Source organism: Girardinichthys multiradiatus, chromosome 7 (assembly GCF_021462225.1).
Source record: "Girardinichthys multiradiatus isolate DD_20200921_A chromosome 7, DD_fGirMul_XY1, whole genome shotgun sequence".
NCBI classification, from domain to species: Eukaryota; Metazoa; Chordata; class Actinopteri; order Cyprinodontiformes; family Goodeidae; genus Girardinichthys; species Girardinichthys multiradiatus.
The window spans coordinates 37,432,574-37,446,565 of NC_061800.1; the positions used below are offsets into that span (position 1 = coordinate 37,432,574).

The 13,992-nt window shown below is 39.8% G+C and overlaps 1 protein-coding gene across 5 annotated transcripts in view; it reads right to left on the minus strand.

The window, feature by feature from the left end:
* The window catches only part of stxbp5l (syntaxin binding protein 5L), a 196,962-nt gene extending 189,121 nt beyond the window's left edge, over window positions 1-7,841 (minus strand). For 2 of the 5 annotated variants that reach the window (XM_047369993.1, XM_047369994.1), the window contains exon 1: window positions 6,843-7,524. In XM_047369993.1, the coding sequence (XP_047225949.1) occupies window positions 6,843-7,010 (168 nt within the window). In that variant the 5' untranslated portion in view covers window positions 7,011-7,524. Of the gene's footprint in view, window positions 1-6,842 lie in introns of all 5 variants that reach the window. The other 3 variants (XM_047369995.1, XM_047369996.1, XM_047369997.1) reach the window with 2 other exon arrangements.
* Window positions 7,842-13,992: the final 6,151 nt, after the last annotated feature.

Below are 13,992 nucleotides of genomic sequence, written 5' to 3' on the forward strand. Positions count from 1 at the left end.
AGAGTTACGGTGTCGAGAAGCCCCAAAGAAACATACCACCCAGACTGTTGCATGCCCAGAGTGAAGCATGGGGGTGGATCAGTGATGGTTTGGGCTGCCATATCATGGCATTCCCTTGGCCCAATACTTGTGCTAGATGGACGCGTCACTATCAAGGACTACCGAACCATTCTTGAGGACCATGTGCATCCAATGGTTCAAACATTGTATCCTGAAGGCGGTGCCGTGTGTCAGGATGACAATGCACCAATACACACAGCAAGACTGGTGAAAGATTGGTTTGATGAACATGAAGGTGAAGTTGAACATCTCCCATGGCCTGCACAGTCACCAGATCTAAATATTATTGAGCCACTTTGGGGTGTTTTGGAGGAGCAAGTCAGGAAATGTTTTCCTCCACCAGTATCACGTAGTGACCTGGCCACTATCCTGCAAGAAGAAAGGCTTAAAATCCCTCTGACCACTGTGCAGGACTTGTATATGTCATTCCCAAGACGAATTGACGCTGTATTGTCCGCAAAAGGAGGCCCTACACCATACTAATAAATTATTGTGGTCTAAAACCAGGTGTTTCAGTTTCATTGTCCAACCCCTGTACATAAGCGCATACTTAAAAGTTACAATAATAAGGCTACTTAATCTCTGACTACAGATGCTTTGTCTGCATTGATGAAAATTAACATTATATATCCATGCTTGACACAAAGCAGAGATGCACCTTAATAAGGTCACTGAGGAGCAACTAGGACAGGTGAATCACTGGCCGTGCCCTGTAGGTGTTAGAAAGACGAAACCCGAGGCCACCTTCTCTGTTTAGTGTCAGGTCTTTGTGTTTAACATCAATGGCTTCTTTCACTCCTCTCTCAAACCACTTGTCTTCTCTTGCCTCCAAAATTTTAGGTGCACATTTGTTGAAATGCAAATGACCCATTGAGTCCTGACCTGATGTGATTGCTCTTCTGTGATGGGCCATCCATTTGTGTTGCTCATGTTTATTTTCTCCAGTGTTGTGGTCTGAACATTCCTTGCTGCAAAGGACTGCATATATCAAGAAACAAGAAAAGTCCAATTGCTTTCTACTCAAGCACTTAGGAAAATGGTCTTTGTATCTGCATTTTTAGATGCACCATCTTACATGACAAGATAGGAAACATGTTGGTAACACCATCACAGTCTTGTGTTGCAATTTCTCCGGTCCTTATCCTTATCTACCCTTTACTTCTTGCTTTACTTGCCACAGTTTAATCACATACAGGATTGCAATTGTAAGGTATTTTTTTAGGAAGTTAAATGTTTTGCACACCTTTGCAGATCATGCACCTCAAACAGTTTCAGCCACCCAACCCAAATCCCCTTAGAAATGCCGCACCTAATCAGATCAGCCCACTGCTCGACTGCTTTGTGGTTGGATGGATCAGTACTTTTATCGGAATCAGAATCAGCTTGCCAAGTTTTTACACACAAACACGGAATGTGACTCCGGTACACTTTGCTCTTAGTGAGGATTTTCTTTTTTTTCTGTAAATATATAATAGTGGAAATAAATAAATTTTTTTAAATAAATGTACGTATATACACAATTGACTTTACAAAATAATATATTGTGGGATCAGTCCAAGTATGCATGGTGGTGTTCTGGACAGACCAAATATATATGTCATTTTATTCCATGACTTCTAGTATCCGGAAATACTGAGTGTACATGAGTACCCACATGTTTTCAGACAAGTAGAAGTAGAACAATTGCTTAAGAGTGCCAGAATGTTCTTGCAGAATAAAACAGTTTTATCACTGAAAGGCATTTTTAAAAACACGCCGTTTTACGTATGTAGACACAGATAATCTACAATTATTTGATGCTTCTGTTTCCGTTTTTGAAACATGTTGCTTGGGTCAAATTCAGAATATATGTTTTAAAATGTAAAAATTTTAATGTCTTTGATCTTGATGTCATTTTTATCTAAATTTGTCAGTTTTAAAAAATGTGTCTATCTGTCATCAAAAAATGGCTCATCTATCAGAATATGTTATATTTTTCCATTCAATATTCCTAAATTCATGATGAAACTTTATTCCAAAGGCCCATGAATATATTAAAAGTCATAATCTTCATGTTGACATGAATATGGAAACCATGACTTTTTCTTTATCAAAATTCTAGACAGGACTTCACTTTGGAGAGGTTATGGGGTAAATTGGGAGTGACACATGCAATATGAAATTAAGTCATCTGGATGAAACGACTTCAACAAATGTGAGTGACAGTTATTAAAATAGAATTGTACCAATTTGATGTTTAATGTAGCCCGTTCATTTTCAGATAAAGAAGAAGCAGTATTCAGTAGCGTTGTTATTGATGACTGTGGCTAAAACATTAGGCTGTATTAAGACGGATCATTTCAGTGCAATTTTGACAACTTAATCATGTCTGATCATAGTCATTTCACAGAGTATTGTACCACAGGTTAAAATTTCCATGAATTGTGGAAGTTACATATTCTAATGTTTTGTTGGATCACATTGAACGCATGGAGTTCAGTGTATACTTAAGCCCTTGACGTGTTAAACTTTTTGTCAATGTAGTTTAGCGGGATTTTATGCAGTTGATTACTGGGATAGATATTAATAATTTTTGGCATGCCATTTCTTAATAACATGTAAATAAAGAGATTTTTTTAAATGATACTTCTATTATGTTGTTTTATTATCTTCAGAGAGAAGCTTGTCTCATTTACTATCAAGCTTCATGTTTGTATGAAAATATTTTTGAATCTATTACTGCCAAGAGTATGAATTATTTTGGGTCTATATATTTTTAAATAAATATATTTTTAATTCACAAAAACAAAGTGGATTTAAGTCTAAACTTTGACTGAGCCAATATAACACATGGATATGTGTGTTTGGGGTCATTGTACTGCTCTGAGGTGAACCTCTTTGTTTGTTCTGTACAAAGTTGAACATGCTGACAACAAAATCACACAAAAATCATCAATGGAAATCAAATTTATTAACCAACGGAGGCCTGGATTTGGAGTCACACACAAAATTAAAGTGGAAAAACACACTACAGGCTGATCCAACTTTGATGTAATATCCTTAAAACAAGTCAAAATGAGGCTCAGTATTGTGTGTGGCCTCCACGTGCCTGGATGACCTCCCTACAACACCTGGACATGCTCCTGATGAGACGGCGGATGGTGTCCTGAGGGATCTCCTCCCAGACCTGGACTAAAGCAGCCGCCAACTCCTGGACAGTCTGTGGTGCAACGTGACATTGGTGGATGGAGCGAGACATGATGTCCCAGATGTGCTCAATCACATTCAGGTCTGGGGAACGGGCGGTCCAGTCCATAGCTTCAATGACTTCATCTTGCAGGAACTGCTGACACACTCCAGCCACATGAGGTCTAGCATTGTCCTGCATTAGGAGGAACCCAGGGCCAACCACACCAGCATATGGTCTCACAAGGGGTCTGAGGATCTCATCTCGGTACCTAATGGCAGTCAGGCTACCTCTGGTGAGCACATGGAGGGTCATGCGGCCCTCCAAAGAAATGCCACCCCACACCATTACTGACCCACTGCCAAACCGGTCATGCTGAAGGATGTTGCAGGCAGCAGATCTCTCTCCACAGTGTCTCCAGACTCTGTCACGTCTGTCACATGTGCTCAGTGTGAACCTGCTTTCATCTGTGAAGAGCACAGGGTGCCAGTGGCAAATTTGCCAATCATGGTGTTCTCTTGGAAAATGCCAAGCATCCTGCATGATGTTGGGCTGTGAGCACAACCCCCATTTGTGGACGTCGGGCCCTCATACCATCCTCATGGAGTCGGTTTCTAACCGTTTGTGCAGACACATGCACATTTGTGACCTACTGGAGGTCATTTTGCGGGGCTCTAGCAGCGCTCCTCCTGTTCCTCCTTGCACAAAGGCGGAGGTAGCGGTCCTGCTGCTGGGTTGTTGCCCTCCTACGGCCTCCTCCACGTCTCCTGGTGTGCTGGCCTGTCTCCTGGTAGTGCCTCCAGTCTCTGGACACTACGCTGACAGACAGCAAACCTTCTTGCCACACCTCGCATTGATGTGCCATCCTGGATGAGTTGCACTACCTGAGCCACTTGTGTGGGTTGTAGAGTCCATCTCATGCTACCACAAGTGTGAAAGCACCACCAACATTCAAAAGTGCAGTGTATATTTACGTATTTAGTGACTTCTTTGTGTACTCGCTACTTTGGGTAACTTTAAGCAACAGTATCGCATGGTTATTATTTTGTTATCTGTTCAGTTCTCTGTTCTGCTTCTCTGTTCTGCTATGATGTCTCCACTTTAACCCAGAGTGACCTTCTCTGTGTTCTGGTTGAAAGTTGTATGAATATTTGCGAATAACATTTTCTTGAGATAATCTTGGAACTCTGACTCAAAGGGAATGCATTTGACTAACTGCCATCAAGGTCTTTCTCTTGTAAAAAAAAAAAAAGCTTGTTGGCATTCTGTAAAACTTAAAATTGTGCAATACCCTCGTTTTTTTATGAATGGTTTACAAAACCTGAATCTCACCTTTTACGCAGCTTATGATTAGGTTGATTTTATGTCTGGATTGCAGAATCTCAAAATACTTCAGATTTAAAAAGGTAAACCAATAAATAAAGGTTAGCTTGGCTTAAAGCCCATACTCAACTCTTTTATTACCAGTAACGCAGCATAGAGGGTGCATCACAGTGCTTCACTAGCAATTATTTATTGTCAGGCATATATTGAAAAAAAATGGCAGATAGTTCACATTTCAGCTACCACTTAATACACTAAAATTTAGTTTGGTGTGTATTTATCTTTCTTCTTTTTATTTCTAACACAAAATGAACTCATTTCCCTATTTAAACAAAATCAATATTTATTGCCATGGAGACTCCTCTTCACCAGCATGCTTCTCATTTCCTTCATTAGCTCCTTTCCTTCGAGTGAGATTTTATTGAAAGCTTGTTTCAGCATCTCAACTATAACCATTCACACAGAATGGGTTTGTAGTACATGTAAACAAAAATACTGTATTACATTAATGAGGATAGAGACTACACTACACATTGAGGATAGAAGTCATGACTAACTTTGAGAACTTTGCCTAACATTCCCGTGCATCTTATTGCACCAGCTGACAGCTTTATTTTTCCTCACCAGAAAGGTCCTATCTAAATATATTTAGGATAATGAATGGATAATGAATGGAAGGTTTACATGTCCAATGTGCTTGTTCAGTCCAACCCAAACAATGACTCACATAAATTTTCATTGATTTTTGTAACCCTTAAAATTCACAATAAACTTAAATTTGAAATGAGGGCTTCATTTGTTTAAAACAAATGTATTCTCTGTCTCTGTCCGTTACACAAAGTTAAATTGAAGATGGAGTTTTATTTATTGTATTCTTTCTAGATCAACTTTGTGTGCAAGTCTGCACAATATCCTGCCCACTTGACAAGAGAAAGCAGAATTTTCTCTATGAGAAATATCAGCAGGTCCTCACTGTACAATAGATACTTAATGAATTTATTGTCCTAGAATGAATATGATGCCAATCTTTTATACAGCCTTTTCATGACAACGTAAGTCTCATATATAATGTAAAAAAAAAAAACATCACAGACAGCACTCCTCTCTCCACCTTTTCTCTGTAGCTGAGATTAAAAGAAACTAAATCTGCACATACTCAAAGAAAATAAGCTAAAATTATTGGTGATGGAGGTTTGTTGGGTATATTTCTGCATTCACAGCTTTTTCAAGACAAGCAAAGTCGAATTATTCATGTATTGAGCTACCAAGTAAGGAGCTGCAGCCTCCTGCATGGGACTAGGCTATATTGTCTTGCTTTTTTTCTAGCAAATTCTCCTACTTGCTATACAGAGCTCTGCAGCATCTTTCTTAGCTTGTGCATCAACCTCCTCAGTCTTCTCTAACCCATTCCCTCCCCAACCAGTTTTACTGTACCCAGTAATAATACAGCTCTGCAAAACAATCTTGTGTTTTGTTTTGTTTTTCTCTGCTTCTCAGTGAATTATTAACAGCCATACCCACAATGTACCCCAGTTTCTGTGAGGGGCAAAGAATAAACGCAGCAAAATGCATTGAGAAAATCGGCTGCCATGGAGGGCAGTAGCTGCTATAAATACCCCCCCCCCCCCCATTCTCCTCCTCCTTCCCAGTGAAAAGCGCATCAGCTAGGACAGCACTGCAGGGCCCCTTCGCTGGCTTGATGTGCACTTTTTTATGCAAAGGGAGGGACACCAGTTATGTCATCGCTGCCATACCATTCGTGCTCACTTGCTGATGCAACGGGGTTGGTTGGTATTCATTGACTCCCTTTGCACTGTTTGTAGTACGTGTGTGAGCTACCGCGGCTACACAACACGCTCATGTCGGGAGCCGTGCTGCACATACAGATGGAAACTGGAGACTGTATACTGTAACACTTACAGAAAACAGCATTTTCAGCAGCATTTCTTTTACAAAGCTGCTCATATGTCGAGTAAATGCATCAATTTATCTCAGAATTTAAAAGCGATAAGTCCAATAGAAGCAGGAGTCGAGTATTTAAATGTTTGTTTTATTAAAAAATCGCTGTCCCTGGTGCTGAAGTGTCGATGCGCGGACTACATATCCCCGGGTCAGGCACAGTCAACAGAACTCAAAACTAACTTTTAAGAGGTCTGATCTTTTTGTGTCAATAAGCTGTACACGAAACATACAAAAATGATGTATTGCAGCTAATGTTTAAGCAGATCGATGTCGTTATTGACCCTGCACCTTCTCTGATGCTGCAGACCTGCATTTCAATGCCTTTACCCACCTTACACAGCTGAAAGTTTTCCGACACCAGCGTCTCTTGGACGTCGATTTCCTTGGGAGTTGGCACCGCGGTTGGAGTCCCGGCCGCGCTGCCGCACGATGGGGACCCTATAGTCCCTCCCGGAGAGGAGGTGGTCAAACCGTCCAACACCTTCCGAAACTTCTTCATTTTTAGTCGTTTTGACGATTGATTTAAGTCAGAGATAAAGATGATACAGCAGGAAATCTGCTTTGTTCCCCCAGTGTTCACTTTGATGCAACAACCCTAATTCGTTTGATAGCTAAAGAAAAAAAGCGTCTCTTCCTGTGGAAGCAGGATGTACAGAGGGACCCCCCTCTTTTTTTTCTTAGGTGCAGTTTAAAAAGTCACAAATGCACCTCATGTTGAGCTCAACGTGTTGCCCAAATACAATGATCCAGTCTGATGAGAGGATTTCAGCCAACGTTGCAGATACTTGTCGTCTATCTCATCTCAGATTATGCACCAAAGGCCACTTAAACTACTCAACTTCATCTTCCCCCTGCATCCTAAAGCAAGATCCACTCCTAAGCAATCCCGCACCTCAGTTCCCTGATTTTAATAATTAGGGAACTGTGCAAAGATCTTTGGTCATGAGAAGACAAAAATAGAATGAAAGGGAATAAAAACTTCGGACAGGTCAGGCCGCTCTCTCTCCCCCCCACCCCCACCCCTCCCCCTCGGTTTCTGCAACAAAAAAAGCACTTTCACAACACCGTAGCTGCGAGTAACAGAAGGAGCATGAAGAGCCAAAAGGCAGCAGACGCAGAGGCAATGCAGTTAAAGGAGGTTGGTCTTCTCAGTCAGGCCACAAAACGAGACAACTCAGGCATCAAGAACAAGGAGGGGAGATGAGGAAGCTTTGCGTTCGCGCTGTGAACTCGTGGTACATCTACAGATCGATATGAGTCGGGGTTTTTAACCTGATCCTGCCGCGTTTGGAGCTGCGCTTCCCTGCAGCCCACACACAAGTGACGGGAGATGTCGTGGTGCTGAAAAAATTTTTTAAAAAATAAATAAAAATAACCAGCCAGCCCCGCCCCACCCCCAACCCACCCCTGTTTGTCCTCCCGCCTTCTCCTCAGCGATTGGTTACAAAGCTCCAAATCGGAGAAACGGCATGATCAGGACACAGACACAAACCACAATAAAGGAGTAATTCACCTCAACATAACACAGAAAACAAATAACATGAAACTGTTTCTATAAAGGTTCGAGAAGATTAGAATCCACCTTGTCTGGTCAGTGTGGAAAATCACTGCAATCTTCGTGTTTAATTTAATACATTTTATATTATTTAGGCGTTTGCATCAGATGTTTAGAAATCTTTGTCTAGATTTGGAAAGTTAAACACTCATAATTCATATATCATTTTCAATCATGCCTATTCATGGCGATTCCCTTAATGCAGTTAGTATTTTATTTTGAAATAATGAAGCTGAGTCTCAGCAGGTCCGATAAAACAATGGCATTGACGTTTTGTTAACTAAATTATTACTTTCTTTAATCCTCGCCAGCTGCATAACATTGCTTACGTTTAAAATATCACTAATGTCAAACTAATCAGCATTTCCAGCAGTTATTTAGTCACCTTACTTCAAACATTTTGAGGTGTACTACAAGAATCTAAAAGCAGCTTCATGTTAGAGGTCACTTGGATGGATGGTTTCCGCATTTGTGACAGATTTTTCTTCTCTGTGACATCAGAGTCTGAACCACATTTGTCTCACGCCTTACAAAAATGTCACTACTATTAATATCAGCACTGCAGAGAACACAGCATTTTAATGAAGCTCTTGAATAGAAATATCAAACAGGCTGTGGCTTTCATCTGATTGTGGTGAGCTGGAATGACGACTCTAAGCCTCATCCTTTCTGCGTCCCTCAGACTTGAGTCTTACAGAATGTAAGAAGTAGAATACACTGTTCCACACCATACTGTGTACCTCAGGGAGTGTCTGCCTTTATAAAGATGTTGTCTGAACTGATATTCTAACCTGTTAGGTCAAAGGAAATGTATTTATGGTGATGTATTCCAGAATCACAGGTCTACTTAGCTCTGACCTTACATTAGGGAAAAGTAATCAGAATTAATAAGCAGCCTAATTAAATAAAGTCTTTAATGTCTAACTTTGATCCTAAATATTCCAAAGAATAGTTTATATAAGAAGTGATAATATTAAGAATATGCCACCAGAAAATTATCAAATTTTGAAAAGATTACAGAATTAGAATAAAATTGACCTGATACGAAATGATTTAAGGGTGTTTGGGTTTTGGGGCCTTTTCCGATTATGTTCTTTAAGTTGTGTTCTGGATCTTGTTTTTGATCATATTCCAGGTGGTGCTTTAGTTCTTTCCTTAGGTTTAGTTTCTCATTATTCTTGTATTCTGTTTTGAGTGCATTTAAGTTTATGTTCTGTTATAGCTTTATTTCTTAGGTTTGATTATGTCCTTGTATTCCTGTTTTAGTCCAGAAATGTTTTTTGTTCACTCCTGCCACAGCCTGTAATCAGCTTCAATTGCTCCACCTAATCAGTCTCACTGCTTTCACCTCTGCCAGGGTCTATACAGGTCCTTCTCAAAATATTAGCATATTGTGATAAAGTTCATTATTTTCCATAATGTCATAATGAAACTTTAACATTCATATATTTTAGATTCATTGCAAAATAACTGAAATATTTCAGGTCTTTTATTGTCTTAATACGGATGATTTTGGCATACAGCTCATGAAAACCCAAAATTCCTATCTCACAAAATTAGCATATTTCATCCGACCAATACAAGAAAAGTGTTTTTAATACAAAAAACGTCAACCTTCAAATAATCATGTACAGTTATGCACTCAATACTTGGTCGGGAATCCTTTGGCAGAAATGACTGCTTCAATGCGGCGTGGCATGGAGGCAATCAGCCTGTGGCACTGCTGAGGTCTTATGGAGGACCAGGATGCTTCGATAGCGGCCTTTAGCTCATCCAGAGTGTTGGGTCTTGAGTCTCTCAACGTTCTCTTCACAATATCCCACAGATTCTCTATGGGGTTCAGGTCAGGAGAGTTGGCAGGCCAATTGAGCACAGTGATACCATGGTCAGTAAACCATTTACCAGTGGTTTTGGCACTGTGAGCAGGTGCCAGGTCGTGCTGAAAAATGAAATTTTCATCTCCATAAAGCTTTTCAGCAGATGGAAGCATGAAGTGCTCCAAAATCTCCTGATAGCTAGCTGCATTGACCCTGCCCTTGATAAAACACAGTGGACCAACACCAGCAGCTGACACGGCACCCCAGACCACCACTGATTGTGGGTACTTGACACTGGACTTTTGGCATTTTGGCATTTCCTTCTCCCCAGTCTTCCTCCAGACTCTGGCACCTTGATTTCTGAATGACATGCAGAATTTGCTTTCATCCGAAAAAAGTACTTTGGACCACTGAGCAACAGTCCAGTGCTGCTTCTCTGTAGCCCAGGTCAGGCGCTTCTGCCGCTGTTTCTGGTTCAAAAGTGGCTTGACCTGGGGAATGTGGCAACTGTAGCCCATTTCCTGCACACGCCTGTGCACGGTGGCTCTGGATGTTTCTACTCCAGACTCAGTCCACTGCGTCCGCAGGTCCCCCAAGGTCTTCTCCACAATCTTCCTCAGGGTCCGGTTACCTCTTCTCGTTGTGCAGCGTTTTCTGCCACACTTTTTCCTTCCCACAGACTTCCCACTGAGGTTCCTTGATACAGCACTCTGGGAACAGCCTATTCGTTCAGAAATGTCTTTCTGTGTCTTACCTTCTTGCTTGAGGGTGTCAATAGTGGCATCTGGACAGCAGTCAGGTCGGCAGTCTTACCCATGATTGGGGTTTTGAGTGATGAGCCAGGCTGGGAGTTTTAAAGGCCTCAGGAATCTTTTGCAGGTGTTTAGAGTTAACTCGTTGATTCAGATGATTAGGTTCATAGCTCGTTTAGAGACCCTTTTAATGATATGCTAATTTTGTGAGATAGGAATTTTGGGTTTTCATGAGCTGTATGCCAAAATCATCCGTATTAAGACAATAAAAGACCTGAAATATTTCAGTTATTTTGCAATGAATCTAAAATATATGAATGTTAAATTTTCATCATTACATTATGGAAAATAATTAACTTTATCACAATATGCTAATATTTTGAGAAGAACCTGTACTCTTCAGTTCGGTTTGTTTTTTCCTGGTTTATTCTGTTCTGCACCATTCATGCGAAGTCTGTTGTCCATGTCTGTCCATGCTGGTTTACCTTGTTAAGCCAAGTCTATCCATGTCCATCCCTGCAAATGTTTCCACCTGTCTGTGTCATGGAGTGACATTTTTGGACTTTATGGTTTCTTTTGCTAGTCCTTAGATCTTAGGTTGTTGTGCTACCTCCAGTTCTCAGTTTCCTTTAGTTCATGTTTATTCTTGATTCTGTTTTATCTTGGTCTGTAGTTTTCGTTTAGGTCTGTTTCACTGTTTTGTTAATCAGTCCCTTTCCTCATGTCTTAGTCTTATTAGGTTCACCTGCTCCCTCTGTCTCCCTGCGTCCATGTCACACCTGTTCCCTGTTTCTTTGATTACCTGCCTTTTGTTCCCCTCTTTGGGCTCTGTGTATATTAGTAGTTCTGTTTGCTTAGTTCCTGGCTGGTTCGTTCTGTTACTACCCCGTTCCCTACCATGTCTATGCTTTGTCTATGCTTCGTTTGGAGACTATGCTACGTTTTTGCCTTAAGTGACCTGCAGAGTTCATGTAAGTTTTGGACTGTACTTATGATTCATCCCTGCAGTGTTTTTGTTATGTTTTGGATATTTTTTGAATAAACAAGGAAGTACTAAGATGCGGCTACCGAGCTCTTGTCTGCGCTTTGGTCCGACCCACAGTCCTCCCCCGACAGTCTGCCTGTACGTTTTTGTATGTTTGATAAACCTGTTTAGTTTAAACGATCTTCTCCTGCCTGTTTGCATTTGTTCCACTCCAACAGCTGTTCTTAACATAGAAAGTTAATCCCAAAATTATTAATCATCCTTACAGATTTATGTTTAAAGTAATCTTTTATTTTATAAAGCATGTTTTTTTTCTGACTGCAGGCAGTATTAATGTTTGACAGACAAAGTCTTAACTTGAATCTGATAAAGAAACTGTGGAGGGAGGTAAAGCTTAGAGCGAAGGCAAGGAGGCATTTTGACTTCAGAGACTTGGAGGTCATCACCTAAGATAAATCAGCAAAAATACCAGTGTGCATTAAAGTGATCAGAAATTAAATAAAATGTTTTATTACTGTAATGTCAATGTATTTTTTTCATTCATTATTTAATGAGGCATATACAATTTGTAATGCTATTTAAGAAAAGGAAATTGAAAGCAATTATTTTTTCAAAATGGATAGACTTTTGATGTGGCTGGAGCAAAACAGAGACTCTTGAATACAAACTAACAGAAACTAGAAAAACATGAAACTAAAGCATAACCAGACCCAAAAAACAAACTTGACAAAACATGAACTAGAAGACAAAAACTAAAGCATGACCAGGAAAATAATAAACAGAAGCATGATTCAAAAACTGTGAGAAACATATAAGAAAAAACCAGAAACCAAACAAGCCCAAATCATAACAGTTTTCTTATTTTTAAGAGATACCTGTCTCATTTCCTAACAGGAACAACGTTTTTGACTAAATAAAATAATTTTCAACCTAAGTCTCCCAGTGGTACAAATAATTTTTTGACTTCACTAGGTACTTGATAGATTTACATTTGTTGGTACTTATTTCAAAGATTGATAGAGTATATTAAAGGACATTATCTTATATCAAACAGTGTACATGCGGGTGCATTTAGGATGAAGAGCAGTGAAATCATGCAGACTTTGCGTCCTTTCTATGTTGGTGTAGAAGTTTGTGTTTAATCATATTATAAAAGGTTAACTTCCCTAATCACGACAATTACATCTAAAGTAATATAATTGGAGGGATTTCCTCATTCCTTTACCAATGAACGATGTTACCTTCATTGGCAAGATTCTGCCACATTCTTTTATTTGATTATGCTTATAAGCATACAGACAAAACCTTAACCACTGAACTGTTGCTGAACTCGGCGCATCCATGGTTTTGCCTCAGATTTAAACTTAAATTAAGTTTTCTAAAATAATTATTCCTGCTAAAGTCAAGCAACCTTAATTTTCTGGTAGGAAACTATGTTTAAAAATATTAAGACTTTTTAATTATGGAAAAACCTAAAATAGAAAAAGAAATAATTCCAAATAAGCATTGGAGGACAAACAAAACTTAAAGCACTTGAATGTTCAAGACCAGTGATGTTGCATAAGCACTTACATCACAGCCTCTGCCTCCTGGCCCTTCTTAATGATATCGTCAGTGCAGCACACGTTGCTAAGTTTTGTTTTCTAATTAAAGAGACAAATAGGGGAAAAAAGTAGCATTTACTGCAGACTCTGCATATATCACTGGAACAACAAAAGGCTTTGAGATTTAACTCTACATACTTGGACCCACCTGATGAGGGGGCTGAGGTTGATATATAAAAGTGCTGATGTTAGAAATTGTTATTTCACCTGCCATATACCATCATCACTTCTAAAAATGGCTTAAAATGAAGATTTACATACAGTGATTTGCACTCCTTGAACATTTTCAACATTATGTCACATTATAAACACAAATATATTTTATTGTGATTTTATGTGATACCTCAATAGAAAGTAGATTATAATTGAGAAGTGGAAAGAGAAATGATGCAAAACTTTCAAAATATAAATTTTTTTTTTGATAAGATAAACTGGTCCATGACACAATACATGTTCAGTGTGTGCTGCTCTTGTCTGAGTCTTGTTGACGACTCTGCAGGTTAAGTGGGCACAGCTAATCACTCTGCTCATCAGGAGCAGCACATAAGGCTGAGAGAGGCGCTGCTTTGTTGGTAGTATGTGGACTGCATGTGTCTGGTAGTGAGGTTTGGACCTTCATAACAAGACTTGTTTCAAGGTTTGTTCTTGTTCGTGGTAGAGTTGTGTGGCTATGGTGGTCTGAAGATAGTTCTGGTCCTCTGCTTCAACCCCTACTGGTGCGGTCAGTGGTCTGCTTCCCAGGTGACGTGGATCCACTTTACCCCCCAG